Consider the following 26,177-nt stretch of genomic DNA (forward strand, 5'->3'; position numbering starts at 1 on the left):
TACCACGTGCTTTATTTAATTACTAAGGCTTAAGAAATTCACTGAATTCTGACTGATGACACTTCAGAGTGTCTCTGAAATTCACAGTGGACGAAGAAGTATTCTCCAAATTCATGATTGTGTTTTCCCTCTTTGGTGGTGAGTCAAAATGTTCTCCAGGGAGAACTAAGCTCCAGCAGACAGCTCTGGTATCGCATTCGTTTTCAAAGTCTCAGGACAATCCAGGTTTTTGCCAGTGGCTCAGCTCAAGGTTTCTCAGGCACCAACACTGGTGTTAGAGCTGCCCTGTATTTCCTGACCACACTGCACTGACAGACCCCAGCAGACTTTCAAAGCAGAACATTCAGTAACATCTCTACAGAACCAGACAGGACAGGGACAGATGTAACAAACCATTAAAACCAAGAAATAATAGCTTTGCTTCATTTCTGAGTTGAAGTTATTAACTTATTAACAAATTTAGTGTTCATGACCTAAATAACAACCATGAATTGATTAATATTCAAATATTCATACCCTGTATAAGGATAACCATATGGTGCCACACTTAGTTACACAGCTAGCCGTGATTTATAATTAATTTGCTTTTTTTCTATCAACAGTTCACGTCCAGCAAAATGTTCAGACAACGTTACGGTCACAAAGAGTCATAAACACGTCTTTCCTTTCCCCAAAACAAGATCACACACCCAACAACAGCTTTTCTCCACAATCAAAACATAATAAAATATCTCCTCTTGTGGCGAACTAAATATGGAAAAGTAAACAATCGCCAACACAAAGCGAATAATAATAATTGCTCGCGCTGTATCTGCTGGTGCTGCCGTGCCTCATCTTAAGAGATTTTGTTCCAGCCAAGTGGCAAGGGAAGATTAAAAGGGGCAGGTGATAGCTGCCAGAAATTTGATGGCAGTACATGACAGATTAAAGCTCTCCAGGAGCCAGGGTTTGCGTACAGCACTCTGAGTCACTCTCCAGTCTCTTTCTCCCAGGATTCCACACTCCAGACAGACAGAAAAGACCCTCCATCGTTCTCGCAATTTCTCCTCTTTGGCGCTATGTCTTATTTCAGGGGCCACTCTGGATCAGTCTATAACAAACACACTCTTAAGGCACTCAAGGGAAAATATGGGCAGCTAGTGTTCAGCCCTGGATCAGTGGAGATGGACACTTTTACCCAACTTTGCTAAGAGAATCTTACAAATAGATGACAAGTTGTTGAGAAAAAACAACAATGTCCCAAAAGGTTGCGCAGTTGTTAGTTAAGGCCTTTTCACATAGGGTCAAAAAAAACACTTGTCAAGTTTTGAAAACAAACTCGCACAGAGTCAGAAAGTGACGGACTGTGACGCTGCATAAGATCTTAAATTAGAACCTCTTCTATCTTCTGCGTTTTATGGAAGCGTTAAAATTAAGCTGACCAATCAGAGAGCCATAGTCATGGTTACAGACTAGATTAATGAGCAGGAAGACAGCGCCTGAACAGCTTGTCTTGTTTGTACACAAAAGCTTAAAAAATAATCAACATGCTGAGAACTAAAATGCAGCTGTTAAAGGAAATATAATCCTTTTTAAGGAGAGGAACAACGCGCAGAAGCAATGCCTCAAACTCCCCCAGTGACCTTTGGAAACACTGATGAACTCCCGTGTTGTTCTGTAGACTGGGGGGAATTTGGTGTTGTTTGGTTGTAGTGTTTAAAGTAAAATAAATTCATCATTGTTCCTATGCAATAAATTAATTTATTGTACCTCTTCCAGTGTCTTCAGAGTGTTGAGACAAAAAAACGCGTCTCGATTGGTGTAAAGATTCCACTATGCTAAAAATCACATCTGTTTCTTTACGTGCAAATGAGTCGTACTTGGTGTGAAAGAGTTTTCATTTCTAGCTTACTACAATCATCACAGTTTAGTTGATTTAAAGGAACTTTCTGTAGGATATATACTGTAATTCGCCATAAAATGTCCAGGGTGTGTGATCACAGATTAAGGAAACCCAAAGCTAAAACACTGCTGCCTCTCATAGCGTTGCTGAAGCAGTATATTCCTTTTGAGAAGTGTCCAGTCGGGGGTGGAGCTCCTGTGATCCCGCCATTCGAGGTCCTGCCTGTGATCCCGCCCTCTGTCCAATCATTTTACAGTTCACCGTGTGGCCAGGTCTACAAACATAGTGTCTTACAGCCATGAAATGACCAAGTGAACAGAGCTAATGTTATATTTTACCGGACCCAAAAAGCCCCATTGCCCTTCAAAAAATCTCCATGACCAGAGATGGAGTAAAATTAGAGGAAATATTGGCCTGTGTTTGAAAAGTGGAGACAGTTTACCAGAGCCAGAGCTTGCTAAGTTTCTCCTGAACAGGTAACAGCAAATCATTTCTGAAAAAAATATATACAGAAGTAGAGATGCCTATGTATAGATTAAAAGGAGTAAACGCCACATGTTGCGTGTTTCATATAAAGAATGTGAAGCATAGCGACGTTTGAAAGGTCTGTGTTTTGTGTGTTTTATACGAAGAAGGTGAATAACAACATGATTGAAAGGTGTAAAGAAATTCAGGCAGATTCATTAAGGAGTAAGAATTGTGTTTGAAAAGCCTCACATATTTCCCTACTTGGCGGCACGGTGGCGCAGCAGGTAGTGTCGCAGTCACACAGCTCCAGGGGCCTGGAGGTTGTGGGTTCGATTCCCGCTCCGGGTGACTGTCTGTGAGGAGTTGGTGTGTTCTCCCCGTGTCTGCGTGGGTTTCCTCCGGGTGCTCCGGTTTCCTCCCACAGTCCAAAACACACATTGCAGGTGGATTGGCGACTCGAAAGTGTCCATAGGTGTGAATGTGTGTGTGTCTGTGTTGCCCTGTGAAGGACTGGCGTCCCCTCCAGGGTGTATTCCCGCCTTGCGCCCGATGATTCCAGGTAGGCTCTGGACCCCCCGCGACCCTAAATTGGATAAGCGGTTACAGATAATGGATGGATGGATTTCCCTACTTAAGGTGGAATGGAGAAATCAAGCTTGGTAATACACAGCATATATAAGTGTTTCCCCAGAAGGAGGATGTTTTAGTGACATGATGTACACTTGGTGGTGTGTTTTAAATGGATAAAATGGGAAATAAGAAGTGTTTCAAAACGTGTTTTGTTTATAAAACCTAGCTCTAGCTTTAGCTTTGCATAGCTGTTTAATGTGGAAATGAGTATTCAATTAGAAGCTGAAAAATAAAATTCTTAATGGACCCATTTAAGGTGGAACGATGAAGATGGAAAATAAAATCGATACGTAACACCAGCCTATTGCAGATTGCTCCTTTAAGGGTGTAACCAGATAATGTTTTACATTTTAGTCCTGGTATCATTTAAATTCAAACTAAAAATGTATAATTAAAAAAAAAAAGAAAAAGAAAACTAAGCAAGCTTAGTTAGTCGGATGCCAATTGGCCATAAACTCACTGTCATAGAGGTGTTTCTGGCATTTCAAAAACAGGAAAGTCCAAAATACACCCCCTTGTCATTGGAAGGTCTGGAGAAGCCTTGGTGATTCATATCAATGTTTACATGTGGTTTTTATTCTGTGATTGTGTTGTACAGAAAATTTGGAGTGCAGGACTAATACATGCAGAAATGAAAAAAAAGCACAAATTTTTACGTTCCATGGTTCCAACTGGAAACTAATTTTATTTTTTGCAAACCAGTTTATGTCAGTGGAAACTCACTGAACAGTTCCAAATTTAGTTCACAAACTGGAACCATTCCTCGTTGGTGGAGGAGCGCTATGTAAAATATGGCTGAGCTAACAACAGACGATGTAGTAGCGCCACCTTAAATTCTCTCTGTGAAATATTGCTGAACTATCAGTTCCTACTCGCGCATGCATATTTTAACATTAGGAGTCAGTCAGTCAGTAAGCGAAAATGCCTCTTCAAGGCCGGCCCGGTAGGCGGTCCAGCAAAAACTCACATGAGGTATATTTTGTGAGCTAGCCATCAGAACAATGCACCACACTGGGCTTAATGCACTTACTGGGGTTGTGTACACCTTGTAGTATTTTTACCAAATGGAAACACAGCAGGAGACTGTAAAGCATATAAAAGAGTCATTCCTTTACTGCACAAACCAAATAAGTACACTGCTGTTTTTTGAGCACGCTCTGTTCTCCTGCCTTTAGTGTCACATATTGTGACTTCACGTCCTGTGTTGGGGTAATGGCAAGAGCTGGCTAGAGGTGCGTAAACCCCCAGTTTGGGGCTTTGGAGCACCATATTCTCTGGGCCCACAGGGCACAGATCAATACGTCTGGGAAGAGCTGAGGGGACGTTTGTGATCCTGAACTAATCACCCCATGTTAATACTGTTAAATCCTCACAGTGATGTTCCAACATCTAGTGCAAAGCCTTTTCCCGAAGAGCAGAAGCTGTTATTCCAACAAAGAGGGAGCAAACTCTCTACCAATAAGTCTTAACTGCAGAAATGTTGGAAAACCAAGTGTCCACAGAGGTGTCCATTTAGTTTATAGATATGGTTTGCTACGCATACCAGTGTAGCATAGTTAAATGTAGCTGAACTAATAAAATGTCCAAAGAAAACCAGCGCTGATACGAAGGCATTCGTCTCCATCAAAAGAAACCCACTTGCTCTCAGCGGGCTGCGTCCCTTTATGCGCCTGTCCAAAATAATTAAATAAGTAAGTAAAAGCAGCTCCTGGTGGAAGCCAATCTGTATTCAATCTGTCCTCCGAGCCCCAATGATCAGGATGATTCAGCACATCGTTCCCATGACAAAGAACGGCTTCCTGAAGCTCACCCCCCAGAGGCAGGAGCACGGGGCTACAGGCTTTCTTTTATGCAGGGAGTTAATAACCAGCGCCAACAGTGGAGAGAAGAGGATAATGTGATGCCAATGACCCTTACAGCAGTAATGATTCATGATGATGACGATTTTCATTCTAATTGTCAAGACTCTTCAAATCAAAATCACTTCTGGATACTTTTGGATGTATTTCTGAAAACTGTGCAGCATCACAGCCTTAAGGTTCATCATATACATGAATTTGTTCATTCATTCATTCATTCATTTCCTTTAACTACTTCATATTGATCAGGGTCTCTGTGAGTTCGAAGACTACCTGGAATCACCGGGCGCAAGGCAGAAACACACACTGTACAGGGCTTCGGTCCACCACACACTCACCCAGTCACTGGCACAGCCAATCAACGTACCAACATGTGTTTTTGAATTCTGCACTGGAGGAAACCCACGCAGGCACAGGGCGAACACACCAAACTCCTCACATTGACCCAAGGTGCCACCCTCACCGTATAGTGGGTGTATGATTTGTTTTACAGATGACACAATAGCTAAAAATAACACAACATTTTGCATTAATTATTGTGTTTATGAGTGTGTGTACATTTGAGGGACACATTTCCACAGGGGAAGTTGCCGTGGAGGCTACCAAAAGGTTACCTGCCAGGCATTTGAAAATGGGAGGAGGGAGAATAAACAAATGTGAACAGCACATTCTCTTCCTTCACTATCCATGGCTGAACTCCCCTTGCGCAAGGCACCTAACCCTCAACTGCTCCTCAGTAAGTGAGGTTATTGCCTGCCACTCCGGGTGTGAGGGTCCACATTTGGTAGCATGTTTTGCTTCTCACAGTCCAATTCATCCCAAACACATTCAGTGTTTTGAATGGAAGTAAAAAAAAAATGGCATTAAAAATAATAATAATATTCCTGCTGAAAAAGAATGAAAAATTCCAGAATTCCTCCGGAAGATGTTGAATATGAGAATGGGAAGAATATGAAATGTTGCACTATGTAAAAAGGAGGGCTACAATGAAGAAACTGAAACAGAAGAAAGTTTGGACCTGTCATATTTTCACTGCATTATTCATTAAATATTATTCATAGTTTCAACTGCACATCTTCAAACATGCTTGTAAAGCTCTTGGGCATCCAATGGGGTAAAATTCTGTGAGTATCCAAATGTCTGTGGAGAACTGTAGCAGTATTTATGTACAGTATTTATGATGTATACCATATATCTACAGTCTTCCACCAAACTGGGATATCCATACACCCATATATATATATATATATATATGTTTCAATGGAAGTCAGTACAGGGTGAGGCAGATGGTAGTGTCGCAGTCACACATGTCCAGGGTCCTGGAGGTCCAAGTGGGTTCAAGTCCCACTCCGGGTGACTGTCTGTAAGGAGTTTGGTGTGTTCTCCCTGAGTCCACATGGGTTTCCTCCAGGTGCTCTGGTGTCCACCCATGGCCACACCCAAAAACACACGTTGGTAGGTGGACGTTGGTGGTAGGTCCAAAGGTATGAGTGTGTGAGTGAATGTGTGAGTGTGTTCCCACTTTGCCCTCAGTAATTCTGGGTAGGCTCCTGACCCAGTTGGATAAGCAGTTACAGAAAAAAAAAATAATGAATGAATGAATGAATGAATGACCATGGACAGTTTACTATCTCATGTACATAACTATTTAAAGACAGTGCCAGTAAATCTAAGAATGTACATTAACAAATGAATGATTATATAGTGTTATGTGCAGTATCTTTTACCATCTTTCCCAGACTAAGATATTTGTTTAACATAAATAATGTTTTCATGTTTCATTTGAAGAAAAAAAATATCTCCAGAAGGAAAAAGAAAAATGCAACCTATGACCTGGACCTGAGACCTTGGGGAAATTCTGAGATAAATGAGCAGACTTTTCCCAACAGCAAATCATTATCAGCGTATATACAAATCTCTCAAAACGTGTTAGACCTAATAGAAATGTTACGAAGCATTGTTTACAGAGGAAAACTGACTGATTACTGATTGGATAATCCCTCCTGGCACAGACAAGGTGGCTACAACTGGCTAGTTGTTAATAACTTAAAAAAAACTTTATCATTTGGAATGTTACATGTGCCCATATCACACAAATCCCCTGACTCTGGAATAATCTCCCAGTTAATGTTCCAGTAAAGGATCCAGAAACAGTCTCAATCTTATGTATTGTAGCTTTTAGTAATTAAACTTCCCCTCAGATAGAGGGGAAGGAGTTCACTGACATAGGGAGTTGTGGTAAACTGGGATGTTTGTGTTGTGTCCCACCTCTCGCCTGCTATCACTCAGGTTTGATGAGGGTAGAGCGGGGGATGCCAGGGTTTCAGAGGGCTCTCGTGTATGTGTAACCTTCTGGTTCTCTCCTTTTGTTCGTGCTGTTATACTTAGAGATGCCGGAGTTGCTAGCCACACTCTGACCGTAATCATATTCTCTATAATCCATACAGAACTAATGAGATCTCTCTAATCTTTTCACCTGCTGTCCGGTGCGACTCTGATAGAAGACTGACTGTCGGGGTCCCCTGCGCACTTGCTTTAAGACCAGTTATTTGCCCTCTATTCCAGACATCTGCTACACTCCACACTTCCAGTCTATTCCCCACTTGCGAATACATATCTGTGGCATGTGTCATCTCGATAAAGTAACACTGTGTAACACCAGAGAAGGATGGATCCCCCTTGTGAGTCTTGGTTCCTCCCAAGGTTTCTTCCTCCAGTTTCGAGGGAGTTAAAACTAAACTGGGCTTGACGAATCTTCCACTCCAGCCTTGGTCATGGTCTTATCCTAAACGCACAGCAAACTGTAAATGTATGTTGTGACTGCAGCTTTAGAGCTTGTAATAAATCTCCACAGAAGACAACCCTGCTGACTGAAGATCCAAGTCACGAGTCACTGGGAATTTAGGTCATGTTGAGTCATACGTCACTGGGAATCTAGTTCTAGTCTAGTCAGGAATGACTGGGTTATGAACCTGAATATAGTTACGAGTGACTGAGAAGTGAGCTCAAGTTAAGCCTTGAGTCACTGAAATGCAAGTGCAAGCTGATTCATGAGTCATGGCGATGCAACCAGTGTGGAGTCACTGAAATGAAGTATGAGTTGAGTCACAAATCTTATTATCTGAAGTCAAAGTCAAGTTGTAAGTCAATAGATTTGAAGTCCAATCTAAGTCAGGAATCATATAACCTGAAGTCTGAGTCGACTCATAACTAAAAAGACTCACAGGTAATAACATGAGTTTGGTTCAGGAGTTATATGAGTCATATGAAGTCTGAGTCAAGCTGTTAGATAAGATCTAAAGTTGAGATCTAAGTCTTAAAATTTGCAGTTTGAATTGGGTCAGGTGTCATATGATCTGAAGTCTGAGTCAAGTTGTTAAATAAGACCTGAAGTTAAGATCTAAGTCTTAAGATCTGGATTTTGAGTTGGGTCAGGAATCATATGATCTGAAGTCTGAGTTGAGTCATAAAGCATAAAACCGTAGGTTCAATTTGAGTCAAGAGTCATATGATCTGAAGTCTGAGTTGAATCATAAGTCATATGACGTCTAAGTCAAGCTGTTAGATAAGATCTAAAGTTGAGATCTAAGTCTTAAGATCTGGATTTTGAGTTAGGTCAGGAGTCATATGAACTGAAGTCTGAGTTGAGTCATAACGCATAAGACCGTAGGTTCGATTTGAGTCAAGAGTCATATGATCTGAAGTCTGAGTCGAGTTTTGACTCCATAGACCACGAGTTCATGTTAGTTCAGGAGTCATATGATCTGAAGTCTGAGTCGAACTATAAATCATAAGATCTTAAGTCTGAGTTGAGTCATGAGTAGAACATCTTTGAGTTGCAGTATATTAATCTTTCAACATGACCCTGTGCCCCCTCAGCCCAACGACCCTGTCCTTGAGTCCATCATTGTGCCTGAAATAGCCACTCTGTTTGTCCATTCACTAGTCCTTATTTCCCCCATCTCTACACAGAGCTGTGAATGGAGCAGCAGTGACGTAAAAACCCTTTCAGACACTATCGAGGTGCATCTGGTTACTTAGCAACAGGAGGAGTTGTAGAAAGTTTCTATGTTAAATGCGAGGAGCATACACAAGCTGTTCTTACTGCTTGAATTCACACAGCTGGATACAAGGATTTAAGACATGTAAGAAAACTTAAAAGTAAGTGTATACCTACACTTTTGTCAGTGAGTGTATTACAGTGGTTTTAGAGTTCTAAAAACAATTACAATAAATAGATATTATGGGAATCCTAACAACCTTGAAAGACCTAGAAGACCAACAAAAAACACTCTATGGATCTGAAAGGATGTGTAGGAGCCCACAAGATCTTGCGAGAAGCACTTATGTGTGAAAAAGTTGTGACAAAACCCCCATCCCCTTGCAGCCCATTAGTGGACTATTAGCTACCCTTTCTTATGTAAATGAGGAAAAGCAGAGAAGGACACAAGAAAGAGAAAGAGAGATATCTAGCTTCAGGTGTATCCTTTTTATTTCAGTTTGTTAGTTTATATATATGAGAGAGAGAAAGAGAGATTAATCAATATTTATCTAGATCAATTTATTTTTGGCTGTAGTATATCATTTAAATTTTATTCAAATATGAATAAGTAAAACTCACAACGATTGTCTTTATTAATATTTATTAATATTTCTGAGGTAAACACTGTTGCATTTATGAAAGTTTTTATGGTGTTTGGGGTTTTAGTCGGCATGCTTTAGTTTATGTTTAATAATAAAAAAGAAATAAATAAAGCACAGCCTTCATATTCCTTCACACTTCTATATTACTCTGTTTTTTTATTTTTTATAAATATACAGTTTTTTTAATTTCATTCATTCATCTACTGTAAACGATTCAACCCTAATCAAGTTCACGGGACATAAAGCTGTGGCAGGAACATGCCCTGGCATGTTCTTCACAGAGCATTACACACTCACCCAGTCACTAACTCTCTCTCACACACACACACACACACACACGGACAATTTTACACACTCAACCAGTCACAAAAAAGTTGAAATTTTTCCACATCAAAGCAATTTGAATAAAACTGTATGATAACAGAACATAAAGAATAGATTCATTCATTCTCTGTAACCGCTTATCCAGTTCTGGGTCACGGTGGGTACAGAGCCTACCCAGAATAACTGGGCGCAAGGCACAAACACACCCTGGAGGGGGCACCAGTCCTTCAGAGGGCAACACATTCACTCACACGCTCCTACGGACACTTTTGACACAATCCACCTACCAACGTTTTGTACTGTGAGAGGAAACCCATGCGGACTCAGGGAATCCTCACAGACAGTCACCCGGAGCTGGACTTGAACCCACAACCTCCAGGTCCCTGGAGCTTGTGTGACTGCGACACCTACCTGCTGCGCCACAAAGCCACCCATAACGAATGCAATAATTCATATATCCAAAATTTCAATATTTCAAAACAGTGTTTCTAACAAACATTTATATGCATTTAACACATTCCGTCTGAACCATGTTTTTAGACTTTCCCACACAAAGGTCCAAAACTGAGATTTACCAAAACAGTTTATCTGTTTATAAATGCGACGAGCTGGTTATGATTCAAAGCAGCTTTTGACAACAGCATCACTATTGAGTGTCTCTCAAAAAGCCCTGCGAAAACAGCTTCAAAGTCCTTCCCTAAGACTTTAAATACTGGCAGAAGAAGGGTTTCACCTCTCAGATTCACTGGCAGCTCAGTCACTGGTTCTGTACTGAACATTTTCCTCTGACAGGGTGGTGGGTGGCTGAGTGAGGGCCAGGACCCACAAGCTGCTTCACACGTTTCATACTCTGACTGACATACAGTAGAAAATCCTCTATTAGACATTACTCACTTTCCTGAGTCAATAAATATTTCTAGAAATAAATAAAAGAAATAATAATCATATACAGATTCTGGATGCCATTATATTTATTTAACTGGGTAATCAACCTATCCTCTCTGTATTTAAACTAGATTGTATTTTGTATAGTCTTTTTGTCCGTGTCTGAAGTTTAACTGGTCTGTAAGTATTAATTCACTGTTTGAATTAACAAAGGAATACATTTGTAATTCGAGCTGTTTACTTTTGTAGCGGATTTTCCGTCTGTGTTTACTTTCATGCACTTAGAAGTCTCCTGACTTTTCAGTCTGTTCCACTTTCAGTAATTCAAAACCAGCAAAAAAAAAAAAAAGTAAACATTACCCAGCTATGGAGTAGGAATGAAGCAATATCCTCATCTCTTTTCATGGTTTTCAAAGTTTGGGGGCTTATCCGCAGTCTACACTATTTCAGAGAGCGTAAGAGAGAGAGCCTAGCGCATTGGAACGAGACCCTTTGTTTTGTTTTTTAATCCTATTTGACTTTGGAACCACATCAGACCTGTTTCCAGCTGAAAAACAGATTGGTGAGCTAGCAAATAGCGAGTAAACATAATGTGATTATAATTGTGTACCTCACCAGACATGGGGGAGTTGCTGTTGTGTTTGATCTTTGTGGTGTTTTGACCAAAGCATGCAAAAGACGGTGTATTAAGACCCTAGAACTGTGTTAATTTGTGTAAATTGAGCGTATTATGTCACCTTTAAAGCAGTTTACTAACTCGATGCGTCTAGAAACTTTCTGGCATGAAGTGAAAACATCATGAGTCTTCTTTCTTATACTTTACCAGTGAATAAACATAACTGACCTGCCAGTCAGCTTGAGTGTTAATTAACATTATGTCTAACAACATTAGCAACAAGGTAGGAGTATCCTAAGTGACATAAAACACACACATACATACACACACACACACACAGAGCCACATACAGAACCATCTATTACACATACACCCACACAGACTGGAAGATAAACCATTTGTCCATTAGACAACCTTAATAAATTCAGAAATTATTGGGACGTTGAACACATTCATCTGGAATTTACACAGTACAGCGAGCTCTCCTTGGCCAGTGTGCAAAAAATAGCCATGAGCAATGTGTTAAAATGGCATCAATATTCCCTCAGCGTCCTGTTTCAAACCATGAGAAATCCTTTTCAGACTTAAGGTAGGTGCCAAATTAAAAAAGAAATTGACTTAAAGGGTCTTTGTAAGGCGTAAGATCCCCATGAGCATCCAGAACATATGTATTAACTTTGCACATACAAAGTTATGAAGACGGAACAGCAATCTTTCCAATGACATGCCTTCAAATGGTATTCTCAAGCATTCAGACCTCTTCAGACATGCAGTCCGTATCGTTTCTTCTGATGATTAGACAACTGTAACTGCACCATTAAATATCAGTGTAACCATATGATGCTCATTAACATAACTACACTCAAAGGGTAAATAATTGTTCACACAGCTCAAAAAAAAACACAAGTTCTCACAAGAGTTTTTTTTTTTTACATGAACTCGATGACCCAGTCTCAAACCCACAAGCAGCGTCTCTGTGTAAAGAGGCAAATCTCAACGGAACACTGGGCTCAAAAGCAAGCCATAAAAAAACAGGTCAGCATGTCAGAGCACTGAGAACTGGATCCGTGCTCACAGCCGGAGACTCCTCTCTGTGACTGCACACTGTCACATAACACCGGGTCCGTAACGTCGTTTTCTACGCCACAGCCATGTTCTTTATTCTGGCTTGAGTGGCTCTACAGCACTCCTAACCAGTTTTACAGACACTGATTCAGTTCAGTCTCAAACTACTTTTCACTGTGGCTGAGGAGTCTACACCAAAGGTCCTTTGTATTCTAGAGGGAGGGCAAACTTTAGTGCAGGAAAGAGCCCATGAACAATATAAAGCGGTGGCTTGGTCCAATACCAATGGCGCCTTCTTGTGTTGACCCAGGAACGTCTGCTCCAAACATCAACCTTAAACATGCGGTTTGGTGAATGATGAGGTTAATGAAGCCATTAAGTAACAGAAGCTCATTGGAACCTCCACATTAGCATCAAGCCTAAATCGCCAAGCTGCTGCAGCCATAATCTCAAATAAACTCGAATAAACAGGACTAAAATAACATTACGGATAGCAGTTTGGTCATGTCTCCAGTCCGTTTAATATGATCAGTATTAATGCGAATATGAACCCAGTATACTGGATTGGTGTATAACTGCATCTTTGTTTCTATGTAGGGTCTCTGAGAGGTCCATATCCAATGGATTATCCAATAAAAAAGGCCCCTAACTTCCACTGTAAGGTAATGTACCATGCATTAATTCTAAGTCATATTTGACCATGTTTATAGCAGGGATGCACCGATCCGATATTAGGATCGGATATCACTTCCGATATTAACAAATTTAGCTGGATTGGTTATCGGACAAACAGGCCGAATCTATTCAATTTCAATTCAAATTTTCACAATTGTTCATTTTAGTGACAAATACCACTTTAGTGCATTTATATCTGTCTTAATTGTTTATATATTCTTTTAAATATTTATTTTAGTAAAGTTCAAGTCCATCCTTATGCCTTAAGTCTTCCCAAAGATGAGGTATAGTGTATTAATTCGGTGTGGGGTATCGACCAATACCCAAAGTTTATGAATCGTAGCGGTATCAGAACTGAGAAAGTCAGACAGGTCCATCCCTAGTCTACAGGTCCATCATTGTTAAAGATGGACAAACAGTGTGAATGAAAACTGACTGCAATTATGGAAACAAAGAGGCTGCGTTCACATTAGACGCATCATTCAATTCGGATTTTTTTGCTCGGATCGAATTTGGCTGTTTTGACAATTCACATTCATAAATTGTAGTGGCCTGTGTTGTGTGTAAAATTATAAACCATTTATATAACATCAACAAACCTCACATCTCTCTGTCAAACTAGTGCCATGTCGGTGTGTTGTAGATTTATGATTTGTGAAGTGCACTATTTAGGGAGTATAGTGATATTTGGGACGCACTCGAGCCTCTAGTGCACTGTTGTTGCTGCACCGCATGAAATCGGATCTGGCCGTTCACTTTAATGTCGCATGCCCTTGAATCAGATTTGTATCCAATCTACGATCACATTTAAAAGTAACTCAACGCTGATTTGACAGAATGATATTTGACATGCCACAGCCCGGAAAAGATCAGATTTGACTCACTTCAGGTTGGCAATGTGAATGCAGCCAAAAATATGCAAAATTCATGAGTTTATTCTGACAGCCACCGTATTGTTCAGGCTTCAAGATGGATGACATTACTAATGTATCTATTCAGGTAACTGGTAAGGGAAAAGCCTAGAAATGATTTGTTATAACCATTATAAGACACAGACACTGGTCTCAAATCAGTTTAAAAGGGCAACATATTCAGTTAGCACCACCTCGCAGTGAGACTGTCCAGCCGCAGGAGACTCTTGTTGGAGGTGTAAAACCGTGAGATGCCCGGGAGGTGTGTTGGTGGCATGTGGGGCTATTTGTGTGTGTGTGTGTGTGAGAGTGAATCAATGTTTTGATTGCTCTCTCTCACTCACCCATCTCAGGATGGTGGCGTCCCTCCACCGGCACGCTGACCGTTCGTCGCAGCAGCTTGTTTCTCTGTGACTCGGAGCGCCGCTCGCGCATCAACAAAGGATGAACCTGCAGGAGACCACAGCACAAGGGTCAATACATGTTCAACACACAGCCAACACAGCCAATACAGCACTGAGTCACAATGACGACCCTCTAATACTGCATAAGTTACTACCACCGCTGCTAATACAGCCATAGAAACTGCCCATTATGACTATAACCAACTAATACCTGTATAATTCAGCTAATCATGTTGTAAATAATGCAAACTTAACCCCATCCCAAATATAGTCACAACATTGTTTGGTGTGTGAAGTTTGCTAGTGCGGCTAATATATCTAACAAGTTAGGAAGCATATCCCCCATTGATTAGCATTGGCTCTGCATGCCTAATTAATCACACATCTTTCTTAAGCTGTTAAGTTGAGAATGGTCAAACAACTGCAGATAATATTCATGTTTTTAGACTGTGCTACTGCCATTTTTGAACATGTAATCTGCTGTCCTTTTAAATAATGTCATTTCTCAGTGCTGGTGTAGCAGTTATTCATTCATTCGTTGTCTGTAAGCGCTTATCCAATCCATAGTCGTGGTGGGTCCGGAGCCTACCCTGAATCAGTGGGTGCAAGGCAGGAACACACCCTGGAGGAGTCGCTAGTCCTTCGCAGGGCGACACACACTCACACATTCACTCACACACTCACATCTACGGACACTTTTGAGTCGCCAATCCACCTACCAACATGTGTTTTTGGACCGTGGGAGGAAACCAGAGCACCCGGAGGAAACCCACGTAGACACAGGGAGAACACACCACACTCCTCACAGACAGTCACCCGGAGGAAACCCACGCAGACACAGGGAGAACACACCACACTCCTCACAGACAGTCACCCGGAGGAAACCCACGCAGACACAGGGAGAACACACCAAACTCCTCACAGACAGTCACCCGAAGGAAACCCACGCAGACACAGGGAGAACACACCGCACTCCTCACAGACAGTCACCCGGAGGAAACCCACGCAGACACAGGGAGAACACACCGCACTCCTCACAGTCAGTGACCCGGAGGAAACCCACGCAGACACAGGGAGAACACACCACACTTCTCACAGACAGTCACCCGGAGGAAACCCACGCAGACACAGGGAGAACACACCACACTCCTCACAGACAGTCACCCGGAGGAAACCCACGCAGACACAGAGAGAACACACCACACTCCTCACAGACAGTCACCCGGAGGAAACCCACGCAGACACAGAGAGAACACACCACACTCCTCACAGACAGTCACCCGGAGGAAACCCACGCAGACACAGAGAGAACACACCACACTCCTCACAGACAGTCACCCTGAGGAAACCCACGCAGACACAGAGAGAACACACCACACTCCTCACAGACAGTCACCCGGAGCGGGAATCGAACCCACAACCTCCAGGTCCCTGGAGCTGTGTGACTGAGACACTACCTGTTGCGGCACCGTATTTATACATAACGGCACACTCATAGATGAAAGTGCAGGCACTAAATTGGCCGGATGTCTCAGCAATGATATAACAGCTAGGAATTATTGCATATTATGCAAATGCTATGTATGGAAGGTATGAGCATGAGAAATGGAAAAGCCTTTGAGTTTAAAGGGTTAACTAACCAGCCCGCTAATAGAAACCACGTTCCCACGGGTGGTGTGGAATCCTTGAAATAATGAAACACGTGAGTGCGTTTTAGGTGGGAGACGAAGAAAATAATTGTGGGCTTGTGTGTAATATGATGTTTATTTAAGGCTGTGTACGGGGTTGAGTCTCAGGGGAGAGGAGCAGGCCAGAGCCCATCCTGAGAGAGAGAGAGAGAGAGAGAGAGAGAGAGAGAGAGAGAGAGAGAGAGAGAGAGAATAGCCTGATTCATCATACTTCAGCCTCCCATAGCACAAACAATGGGGAAATAAAGCAGCACAGGTTTGGCTTCCAAATTGCCAGGAGGAGGTGTAACAATGTGGGTGGCGCTCCTCTGTTCTGGCTGCTATCTTAAGGCAGATAGGATAGGGTTATAGAGAGTGGAGAGAAAGTGGAGAGTAGGGAAAGAGGTGATAAATGAGGCAGGCAGCAGTGGGTCAAGCGCTTACTCCCAGTGGAGTGGGTTTCAGATGCTCCCTGTCACCCGCACTCACAGCAAGCTGTGTTTCTACAGGGACTTTACTGCCCATGACCACATGACTGAGCTGCCAAAGGCTATAAAGCACCAGGAAAACATACCTAAAGCAGGTGTACACATAAAGGGCATTGAATCTGGTGTACCAAGGGCCAAAAAGACAAAGCAGTATCCATATAAAAACTCAAAGTTAAAAGTACAGTGTCTTATAAAAGGAAATGTATAATAACATCGTAGAGGTAAGGGTTCTTCCAATGTACACGTGAAATTAATGACATCAATACGTAGTTTCACCCGTTTTCCTCCACTGGCAGCGTCTACTCTTCTAAAAGGGCTTTTACACTTGATGCATCTGAACATTTCTGTGAGGATTTGATGGCATTCAAGCACAGGAGCATTAGTGAGGTCAGGTACTGGATCACAAGCGCCACTCTAATTTCTCCCAGGGGCATTGGACGAAGCTTCATATGAGTGTAATACAGCACCAGGGAGGGTCTCGGAGTCTTTTCTCGTAAGTGCTGGGATGGTAAGGTGAAACATCATATTATTGATTAACATTATTTTTGTCCGGCTGTGGGGTGGTGGCAAAACTCGTTTGATCACGTATCACAGGAAAGAGTTTAGTCTTCGGTGGTTGTTTAGCTATTTGAAAGTTTGAAAGCCTGTTGTGCCGAGGGTTGACCTTGACCACAGGTTTCTGACAAAGCATTTGACTGCTTCTAAACGGCAATATTTCCTTCTCCTTTAAAGTTGTCATTCTGCAGATATTAGAATCTGTTCTTACAGCAACAATATATTTTAAGGTAGTTACATTTTACATGGATGTTGCATTTAATAAGAATGTAGAGGCATTTTATAATAACTATATATATATATAAATTAAACTGCACACAATGAGGGCGGCATGGTGGTGCAGCAGGTAGTGTCGCAGTTACACAGCTCCAGGCCTGGAGGTTGTGGGTTCAATTCCCGCTCCGGGTGACTGTCTGCGAGGAGTGTGGTGTGTTCTCCCTGTGTCTGCATGGGTTTCCTCCGGGTGACTGTCTGCGAGGAGTGTGATGTGTTCTCCCTGTGTCTGCGTGGGTTTCCTCCAGGTGACTGTCTGTGAGGAGTGTGGTGTGTTCTCCCTGTGTCTGCGTGGGTTTCCCCCGGGTGACTGTCTGTGAGGAGTGTGGTGTCTTCTCCCCGTGTCTTTGTGGGTTTCCTCCGGGTGACTGTCTGTGAGGAGTGTGGTGTGTTCTCCCTGTGTCTGTGTGGGTTTCCTCTGGGTGACTGTCTATGAGGAGTGTGGTGTGTTCTCCCTGTGTCTGCGTGGGTTTCCTCCAGGTGACTGTCTATGAGGAGTGTGGTGTGTTCTCCCTGTGTCTGCGTGGGTTTCCTCCGGGTGACTGTCTATGAGGAGTGTGGTGTGTTCTCCCTGTGTCTGCGTGGGTTTCCTCTGGGTGACTGTCTGTGAGGAGTTTGGTGTGTTCTCCCTGTGTCTGCGTGGGTTTCCCCTGGGTGACTGTCTATGAGGAGTGTGGTGTGTTCTCCCTGTGTCTGTGTGGGTTTCCTCCGGGTGACTGTCTGTGAGGAGTGTGGTGTGTTCTCTCTGTGTCTGTGTGGATTTCCTCCAGGTGACTGTCTATGAGGAGTGTGGTGTGTTCTCCCTGTGTCTGCGTGGGTTTCCTCCGGGTGACTGTCTATGAGGAGTGTGGTGTGTTCTCCCTGTGTCTGCGTGGGATACCTCCGGGTGACTGTCTGTGAGGAGTTTGGTGTGTTCTCCCTGTGTCTGCGTGGGTTTCCCCTGGGTGACTGTCTATGAGGAGTGTGGTGTGTTCTCCCTGTGTCTGTGTGGGTTTCCTCCGGGTGACTGTCTGTGAAGAGTGTGGTGTGTTCTCCCTGTGTCTGCGTGGGTTTCCTCCGGGTGCTCCGGTTTCCTCCCTCAGTCCAAAAACACATGTTGGTAGGTGGATTGGCGACTCAAAAGTGTCCGTAGGTGTGAGTGTGTGTGTGTGTGTGTGTGTCTGTGTTGCCCTGTGAAGGACTGGCGCCCCCTCCAGGATGTATTCCCACCTTTCGCCCAATGATTCCAGGTAGGCTCTGGACTGGACCCTGAACTGGATAAGCGGTTACAGATAATGAATGAATAAATGCACACAATGAATCCTTCATGAATCATGAGCATGAATAACCCATGTTCCCTCATCAGCTGAACATTGTCCTTTTATAGGAATGCGTATCATCTGAAACAGTGAAGATGATTTTAATGTCTGTTTATAAGGTTATCTTCTTGTATAAAGTAGGATTTAATTATCTTGCAACTAATCTGGCTTTGGATAAACTGAATCCAGGCAACATCACAGAGATGCCAAGTTACTATAATACAGTCACTTAAATACTGCTGGCCAAGACACATTCCACAGAGGAGGGAAGCAACTCTAATTTATTGTCTTTTTCGTTGTAATACCATATGTAGGTGGTCTGCAAATCTGTGCAGTGATGAGTAGGACATAAAACAGTTAGCCATCTTAAAGGGGACACAGTGTAGCCCTTTTCCACAAGTTACTTAAGTCTTAATGAAAGATGTGACGTGTTTTTCTGTCAAAATATCACAAGGATCAAACAACACAGTACTGTTCGCAATGTGTCTAACAACGACTGGTTAAATGAGAGTGAGCCTTGAGTCTAACATATATTCCTGTGCTTTTCCGGCTTAGATTATGTTATTTAGAAGAATAAAAATAATAAATATAGGTGCAATTAAAAAAATACTTAATAAGTGGAGTATATAGAATGCTCGTTCCCTACAAATAAGTTAAAACTGCGTGACTTGTGGTACGATTCTTCCATTTAGGCTGGCTGTGCCTAATGTGAACCGCTGTTGAAACATCTGCACTATGACAGTTAATTGCCTGTTTCTCAGCCTTTTGTCTTAAATGGCTCTCAGTTTCTATGGCATTCCAGATTCGGAGAGATTCTAGTTTCTTTAAATCGCTCCAAGCTCTAGCCACAGCAAAGTGGCACTTGTTAATTTTCAGTTATGGCTGAAAGCTTGACCTTCATTTCATAAATTATTTATAGACTGTCTGGTTCTTTCTTTGCTAAACTGAGTGAATTTTTATCGTTTGATTCTCCCTAATGTTCTTGAATTACGGAATGACGTGCTCCCTGTATTTATAGCCCTCACCCAGCTATAACCGCTGATAAATGTGAATTACATAACATAACAGCTTAGGTTTTACACCTACAACAGACTTTGAAATGACAGTCATGAAAATGTCTCCATGAAAATATGAAATGCGTTAAATACATTACATCACTTTCCAATGATTGTTTACTACATTTGAATAAATGATGCACTTAACGTGAAAATTTCGTAATGAACAAACCAATAGAAATGCTCCAAAATGACTAGGAATAACATCTTTTTTACATCGACTTCCACTGAAATATAAAAAGGTTTTATCGCCCTACGATGAAGTTACTATTTTGGAGATACATGTTTTTCTTTGCACAGTTTACAGGGGACATATTCTATCTCTTTTCCAAAAGTGAACACAGTTCTGTGGTCGTAATGAAACGTCTGTGACATGTTTCTGTCAAAATACCGCAAGGGTCAAACTCCACAGCAGCCATGTTCAGAACAGCAGGTTTCAGCTCCTGTTCCTTTAAATGAGAATGAGCCACAGCTCAGTTCAGCTCAGTCCTAACTCAGGAGTGAGAAGTGAGAAGCAGTAGTTATGGATTTTAGTCGGTTTCACTCTGTTCTCTTTCTTCTCCATTTTTATTCAGTGCTATTATTTCTCTGTGATTGTTGTCTGTTTTGTTTAGTTTATCCTTGCCTTTGTGCACTCACATAAATGTAGGTAAAGCACTGTGATTGGAGAGACTCAAGACAAGGGGGCAGTGCTGTAGAGTGCTGTATTAAGTGTAGTATGCGGCAATTGTTTTATCCCATGTTTTTTTACTTAGGCAGCCCATGTATTTCACAGTTTATGGGTTGGTAGGCTCCAGATCCCCAAATGAGTATATACATAAAGTGACTTATAGGGCGGCACGGTGGTGCAGCAGGTAGGTGTCGCAGTCACACAGCTCCTGGAGGTTGTGGGTTCGATTCCCACTCCGGGTGACTGTCTGTGAGGAGTTGGTGTGTTCTCCTTGTGTCCGCGTAGGTTTCCTCCGGGTGACTGTCTGTGAGGAGTTGGTGTGTTCTCCCTGTGTCTGCGTGGGTTTCCTCCGGGTGCTCCGGTTTCCTCCCACAGTCCAAAAACACACGTTGGTAGGTGGATTGGCGACTCAAATGTGTCCGTAGGTGTGAATGTGTGTGTGTCTGTGTTGCCCTGTGAAGGACTGGCGCCCCTTCCAGGGTGTATTCCCACCTTGCGCCCAATGATTCCAGGTAGGCTCTGGACCCAGCGCGACCCTGAATTGGATAAGGGTTACAGATAATGAATGAATGAATGAATGAATGAATGAATAAGGATGTTCAGGTTGAACCCGAATATTTGACTGTAAATGTAGGCAGTTGATAAAGGTGAACTGCAAAACGTTGAAATCTTTCGGGATTTTAAAGTGGATGGGGGTCAGATGCCAATGCCCTAGCCCTAGTTCTTACACGCGTGAATTCCCAGGTTCCAGTCTTTTCAGTTTTCTTAAATCCTTAAATTTACTGTTATTCTAGTCTTTGAAAGATTTGTTCTAATCGAAAAGCCACATCTGGACTACATGATGCCCAAATTTCACGGGAAGTGGCTCATCATAATAGGGATTGGTCTCTCTCTCATTTTGTGTTTTTTTTTTTTCTTTTTACAGATGCTTTCAGAACAAGTGAATACCACCTCTTTCAGATTAGAGAATTTAAGATGTCTGTCTGCAAACAAGTGTTTTCTTACACAAATCATTCCTCAGGTTGCCAGTATTTCAAAAGGTAGAGACTTCGTCTGCTGAACTAAATTAAATCCCTAAATCTCCCCATTTCATTGTGTCCTTCTAGGATTTGTTCCAAATCAGAAGCCAGAACTGCACCATAGGCTTTCACACCGAGTAGTGTTCTGAGTGGTGGCATCTTCATAATGAGGGGTGCCAATCCCTCATGTTTATGTCATATATTCTTTATGGATTGCATCAGGACAGGAATGGCACATTTATCCAGTATATTCAATTATGGCCTCTCTTGAATGACCTTTTTTAAAAGTTGGAGACTTTTAAAAAAAGTTGGAGTCTTCTCAGCTTTATTAAGTCCTACTTGGATTTGTTTCAGTCCGAAAGCCATAGAAATAGCCCTCAGTCTCTCAGGTTGACTTTGTTCATTACAGCTGAAGCTACAGTTAGACACGGACGCGGCTGGGAAATATGTCGTCTTGGGTGTATTAAATCTGGGTTGAAGTTCCTTTCTGATCTAGAATCCCAATTCTATTGGATACCTTTTGAAAAACCATTCAAGGCCACCCTGAATTAAACTCACCATGTCATAGCCTCTTAAATAGCCGGGACCTGTTTGCTTGTGCATGTTTTTATTACATACTCAGAATAACTGAAGTATAAGCCATTGCATGGCACTCGGTGTAGATTGTGAAGAGTAAGCTTTAGGATATAGGCCTTACACTTTGTGCAAAAGCAGCGGAAGACCTCTCCCCCTGAGTGTGTGGGTCAGTGTGTGTGGGACCAGAGGACTCACGACATCTGGGTCAAAACATTTGCCTCCAGACCAGCACAGATGGCCTCTTCTGGATAGAGGAGTTACAAACGAACGTCTAAATATTTCTGATGTATTATGCAGGTTCTGGAACCTCCTCAGCTCAGTCATAATAGAGCCAAGTGTTCCAACTGTGCAAATTTATATTGGTTTTCACAAAGCCAACAAGAAATATTCCTTTCCGGCATATTTCATCATAGTCGTGCCAAACTAGGCAGCCGATGCCTTAATTTTACTTGGAGAGAAAGGTTGGAGATTGAGATGCTTTCGTACTGATGGTTCATTTCTGTCTCATTTGTGTAGCTTTCGTGGAGGAACAGGCAGGATTTTAACGAAGTGGACAATGACCCTCCTTCAAAAAATGACCTTAGAAGCAGCAACACAGAGTTCATGCGGCATAAAAATAGTTCATGCTGAATCGCTGAAGGAAATGGTTTTTTTTTCAGCTGTAAGATGAAAAACAACAATGGATTTCAATGTGTCATACATATTCAACCTACAGTACACCTTTGGGAATATAGGGAGCATTCATTCATTATCTGTAAGCACTTATCCAATTCAGGGTCGCGGTGGGTCCAGAGCCTACATGGAATCATTCGGCGAAAGGCGGGAATACACCCTGGAGGGGGCGCCAGTCCTTCACAGGGCGACACACACACACTCACACATTCACTCACACACTCACACCTACGGACACTTTTGAGTCACCAATCCACCTGCATCGTGTGTTTTTTTTTTTTGGACTGTGAGAGGAAACCAGAGCACCCGGAGGAAACCCACGCGGACACGGGGAGAACACACCAACTCCAGGCCCCTGGAGCTGTGTGACTGCGACACTACCTGCTGCGCCACCGTGCCGCCCAACATCCTTATTTCAACACTTAAAAAAAATTTTACAAAAAGGTACAAAGGTTTGAGTGATGCAATAGAAGAGCCACTTTCGGTTCCATAAAGAACCATGTTAGTTTAAGGGATGTGTGAGTATGAAGAACCTTTAAAAGGTCTAAAAATCCACCACTCGATCTTAAGAAAAGATCTTAATGAAACCAAAAGCAATTCTTCTGTGGCATCTTTATTTTTAAGAATGAAGTCAAACACCCTGATATTTTCCAAGGTGTCATACATTTGTTTTGTTTCCCTCTTGAACAAAGTAGACAACGAATGAACAAAGAAACTGGGAGCTCTCCCTGTGTCGCTACCCTGCTGTCCAGGAGATTTTGATATTGGTGCACGCATGTGGCAGGTTGGAACACCTGCGGTCCGTCCGGACGGCTGGCGTCGTGTGATCCACTCGGGCACAGGGTACAGCTGTTCAACTGCGTTGCCCTGATAGCAATTACACAGCTCAATGTTATCTGCCAGAGACCGTGGCTGGGGGGATAGTGGATAAGAGGAGACGGTGGACGAGGGAGATAGAGCGAGAGCTGGTGAGATACTCTGCCGTATCTCTCCTTTCTGATCTCTGAGCTCACCTCAGAAAGTGCTTGTTCCAGCCGTTCTGCTTCTTAACAGCTCCACAGTGGAGCTGTTACCGGCTTTACAAGTAGCGGCGCGCTGCTAGTGTGCTGCCGCTGGAGTGTTTCCACACAAACAGCAGCCGTGTGGTGGTGAAGTGGAGGGAAAACACACTCTGAAAACGTGGCTTGGCACGACAGCAGCAGCCACACTTCGGGGGGCTTTGCCATATGTAAGCGCCTTCTCAGCAGACCCAGCTGTGCAAGGGGGCGTGAGGGGAGGGTCACGAATCGACAGGTGTGTAATCCCTTCGGCAGAGCTGTCGCAATTAGGAAATTTCAGCACACAATAAATTGTCAGCGAAAAAAACTGGGTTTATTTTACGTAACAAAAAACATGTTGTTACACAGACATCACAAATGCTGAGAGGGAAAAAAGAGTCCTGAGCAAAAACAGCAAAAACAAGAACGGGGAAATGAGCTTCTGCTCCTCACTGCTGTGCCCTTGGACCGTGGTAAACAATGGTTCACTACAATATAAAAGAACAGGTAGGTGTCGCAGTCACACAGCTCCAGGGGCCTGGAGGTTGTGGGTTCGATTCCCGCTCCGGGTGACTGTCTGTGAGGAGTTGATGTGTTCTCCCTGTGTCTGCGTGGGTTTCCTCCGGGTGACTGTCTGTGAGGAGTTGGTGTGTTCTCCCTGTGTCTGCGTGGGTTTCCTCCGGGTGACTGTCTGTGAGGAGTTGGTGTGTTCTCCCTGTGTCTGCGTGGGTTTCCTCCGGGTGACTGTCTGTGAGGAGTTGGTGTGTTCTCCCTGTGTCTGCGTGGGTTTCCTCCAGGTGACTGTCTGTGAGGAGTTGGTGTGTTCTCCCTGTGTCTGTGTGGGTTTCCTCCGGGTGCTCCAGTTTCCTCCCACAGTCCAAAAACACACATTGGTAGATGGATTGGCAACTCAAAACTGTCCGTAGGTGTGAGTGTGTGAGTGAATGTGTGTGTGCATTTGTGTTGCCCTGTGAAGGACTGGCGCCCCCTCCAGGGTGTGTTCCCGCCCAATTATTCCAGGTAGGCCCTGGACCCACTGCGACCCTGAATTGGATAAGCGGTTACAGATAATGAATGAATGAACTGCACACAGCCATAGCACATGAACTTCAGAACCTGCAAATCAACTGCAACTAACCAAATCTGAGCCTGCTTTTAGGTGGATGCTGAAAACTTGTGGCTTTAGAGGCAATTCCCTAATTTTCCAAGAATGTAAAGAGCTCTATGGGTCTAGAAAAGCACTATAATATCACAACCAAGGAATGCAATCACACAGAAAACCTTAACGTATGATTGTGTAGAGCTTTTCAGAAAACAGCTGGAGCCAGGTTAATACACGCAGCTCAATTAACTGAAATCATGCGGTTATATAATTGTGACAGGTCTACCATTTGGCCGCGACAGGGGGCTAATCGATCACTGTCCTGCCCTGTCTTACCGGCGCTGAGGCCAGTAGCCTGAACCTTGTGACTTGCCCTTGATCCACAGAGCCACTGCTGAAAGACCGGTTCCTGGGAGCTAACGAGAAGAGTCAGGACTTGTCTGCTTAAATCAGCATCAGACTGGCTGACAGGTTAGTGCTGCTGTTGAAAGGCACTCTGGAGGATAGTGCTTCATCTGGGAAAGGGCTGTTAATTGAGCATTAAAAGCAGATGCATGTACGACTTTCACATTTAAAGATGTCTAACAGATGTTCCAAAATCAAGTGGAAAAAAAATTGAAATGTAGCAGACCTACACTTGCAAAACACTTGAATAAAAATTAACATAAGAAAGGTTCTTAAATGTAGTCAACAGATATATTATTTCTCATTGGGAGAACACTTTAATAATAGTGTGATATGATTTTTTTATATAATTATTTTAATATTAATTCTTAGATTATCATTCATCCATCATCCATTATCTGTAACCCTTATCCAATTCAGGGTCACGGTGGGTCCAGAGCCTACCTGGAATCATTGGGCGCAAAGCAGGAATACACCCTGGAGGGGGCGCCAGTCCTTCACAGGGCAACACACACTCACATTCACTCACACACTCACACCTACGGACACTTTTGAGTCGCCAATCCACCTACCAACGTGTTTTTGGACTGTGGGAGGAAACCGGAGCGATGCTCATATCATGTTCAAGCAAATATCATATCAATTATTATCATTTCAATTATTGCTTTTTAAAAAAAGTAAAATGATCTGCCAATGGAATAAAACATGGACTGGATAAAATCACTTTAAACATTTAAAACATACTAAAAAGTAATAAAAAAAAACATTTAGAAATCGGTAGAAGTCTAATAATATTCTTACAAACATCAGAGAACAAGGAATACGTTACATACGGAATAGATTTCGTATGTTTTTACTTGCAAAGACATGTTTTTCTGCATTTTCTGTTCATTAAAATGATGCTTCCTTTGCAGCTATTAGATCATTTTCTTTTCTTTTTTTCCTCTTCTTTTTTACGTTTTATTTGCTCTTTACCCAAAGCTCACACTTTGGAAGC

The 26,177-nt window shown here is 42.7% G+C and overlaps 1 protein-coding gene across 7 annotated transcripts in view; it reads right to left on the bottom strand.

Annotated features, from left to right (window-relative positions):
* Nucleotides 1–26,177, bottom strand: part of syngap1b (synaptic Ras GTPase activating protein 1b) — a 138,648-nt gene that overhangs the window by 77,388 nt on the left and 35,083 nt on the right. For all 7 annotated transcript variants that reach the window (XM_066645030.1, XM_066645029.1, XM_066645031.1 and 4 more), the window contains one exon: nt 14,304–14,409. In XM_066645030.1, the coding sequence (XP_066501127.1) occupies nt 14,304–14,409 (106 nt within the window). The remainder of the gene's footprint in view (nt 1–14,303; nt 14,410–26,177) is intronic.

Source organism: Hoplias malabaricus, chromosome 1 (assembly GCF_029633855.1).
Source record: "Hoplias malabaricus isolate fHopMal1 chromosome 1, fHopMal1.hap1, whole genome shotgun sequence".
In the NCBI taxonomy this organism is placed as follows: domain Eukaryota; kingdom Metazoa; phylum Chordata; class Actinopteri; order Characiformes; family Erythrinidae; genus Hoplias; species Hoplias malabaricus.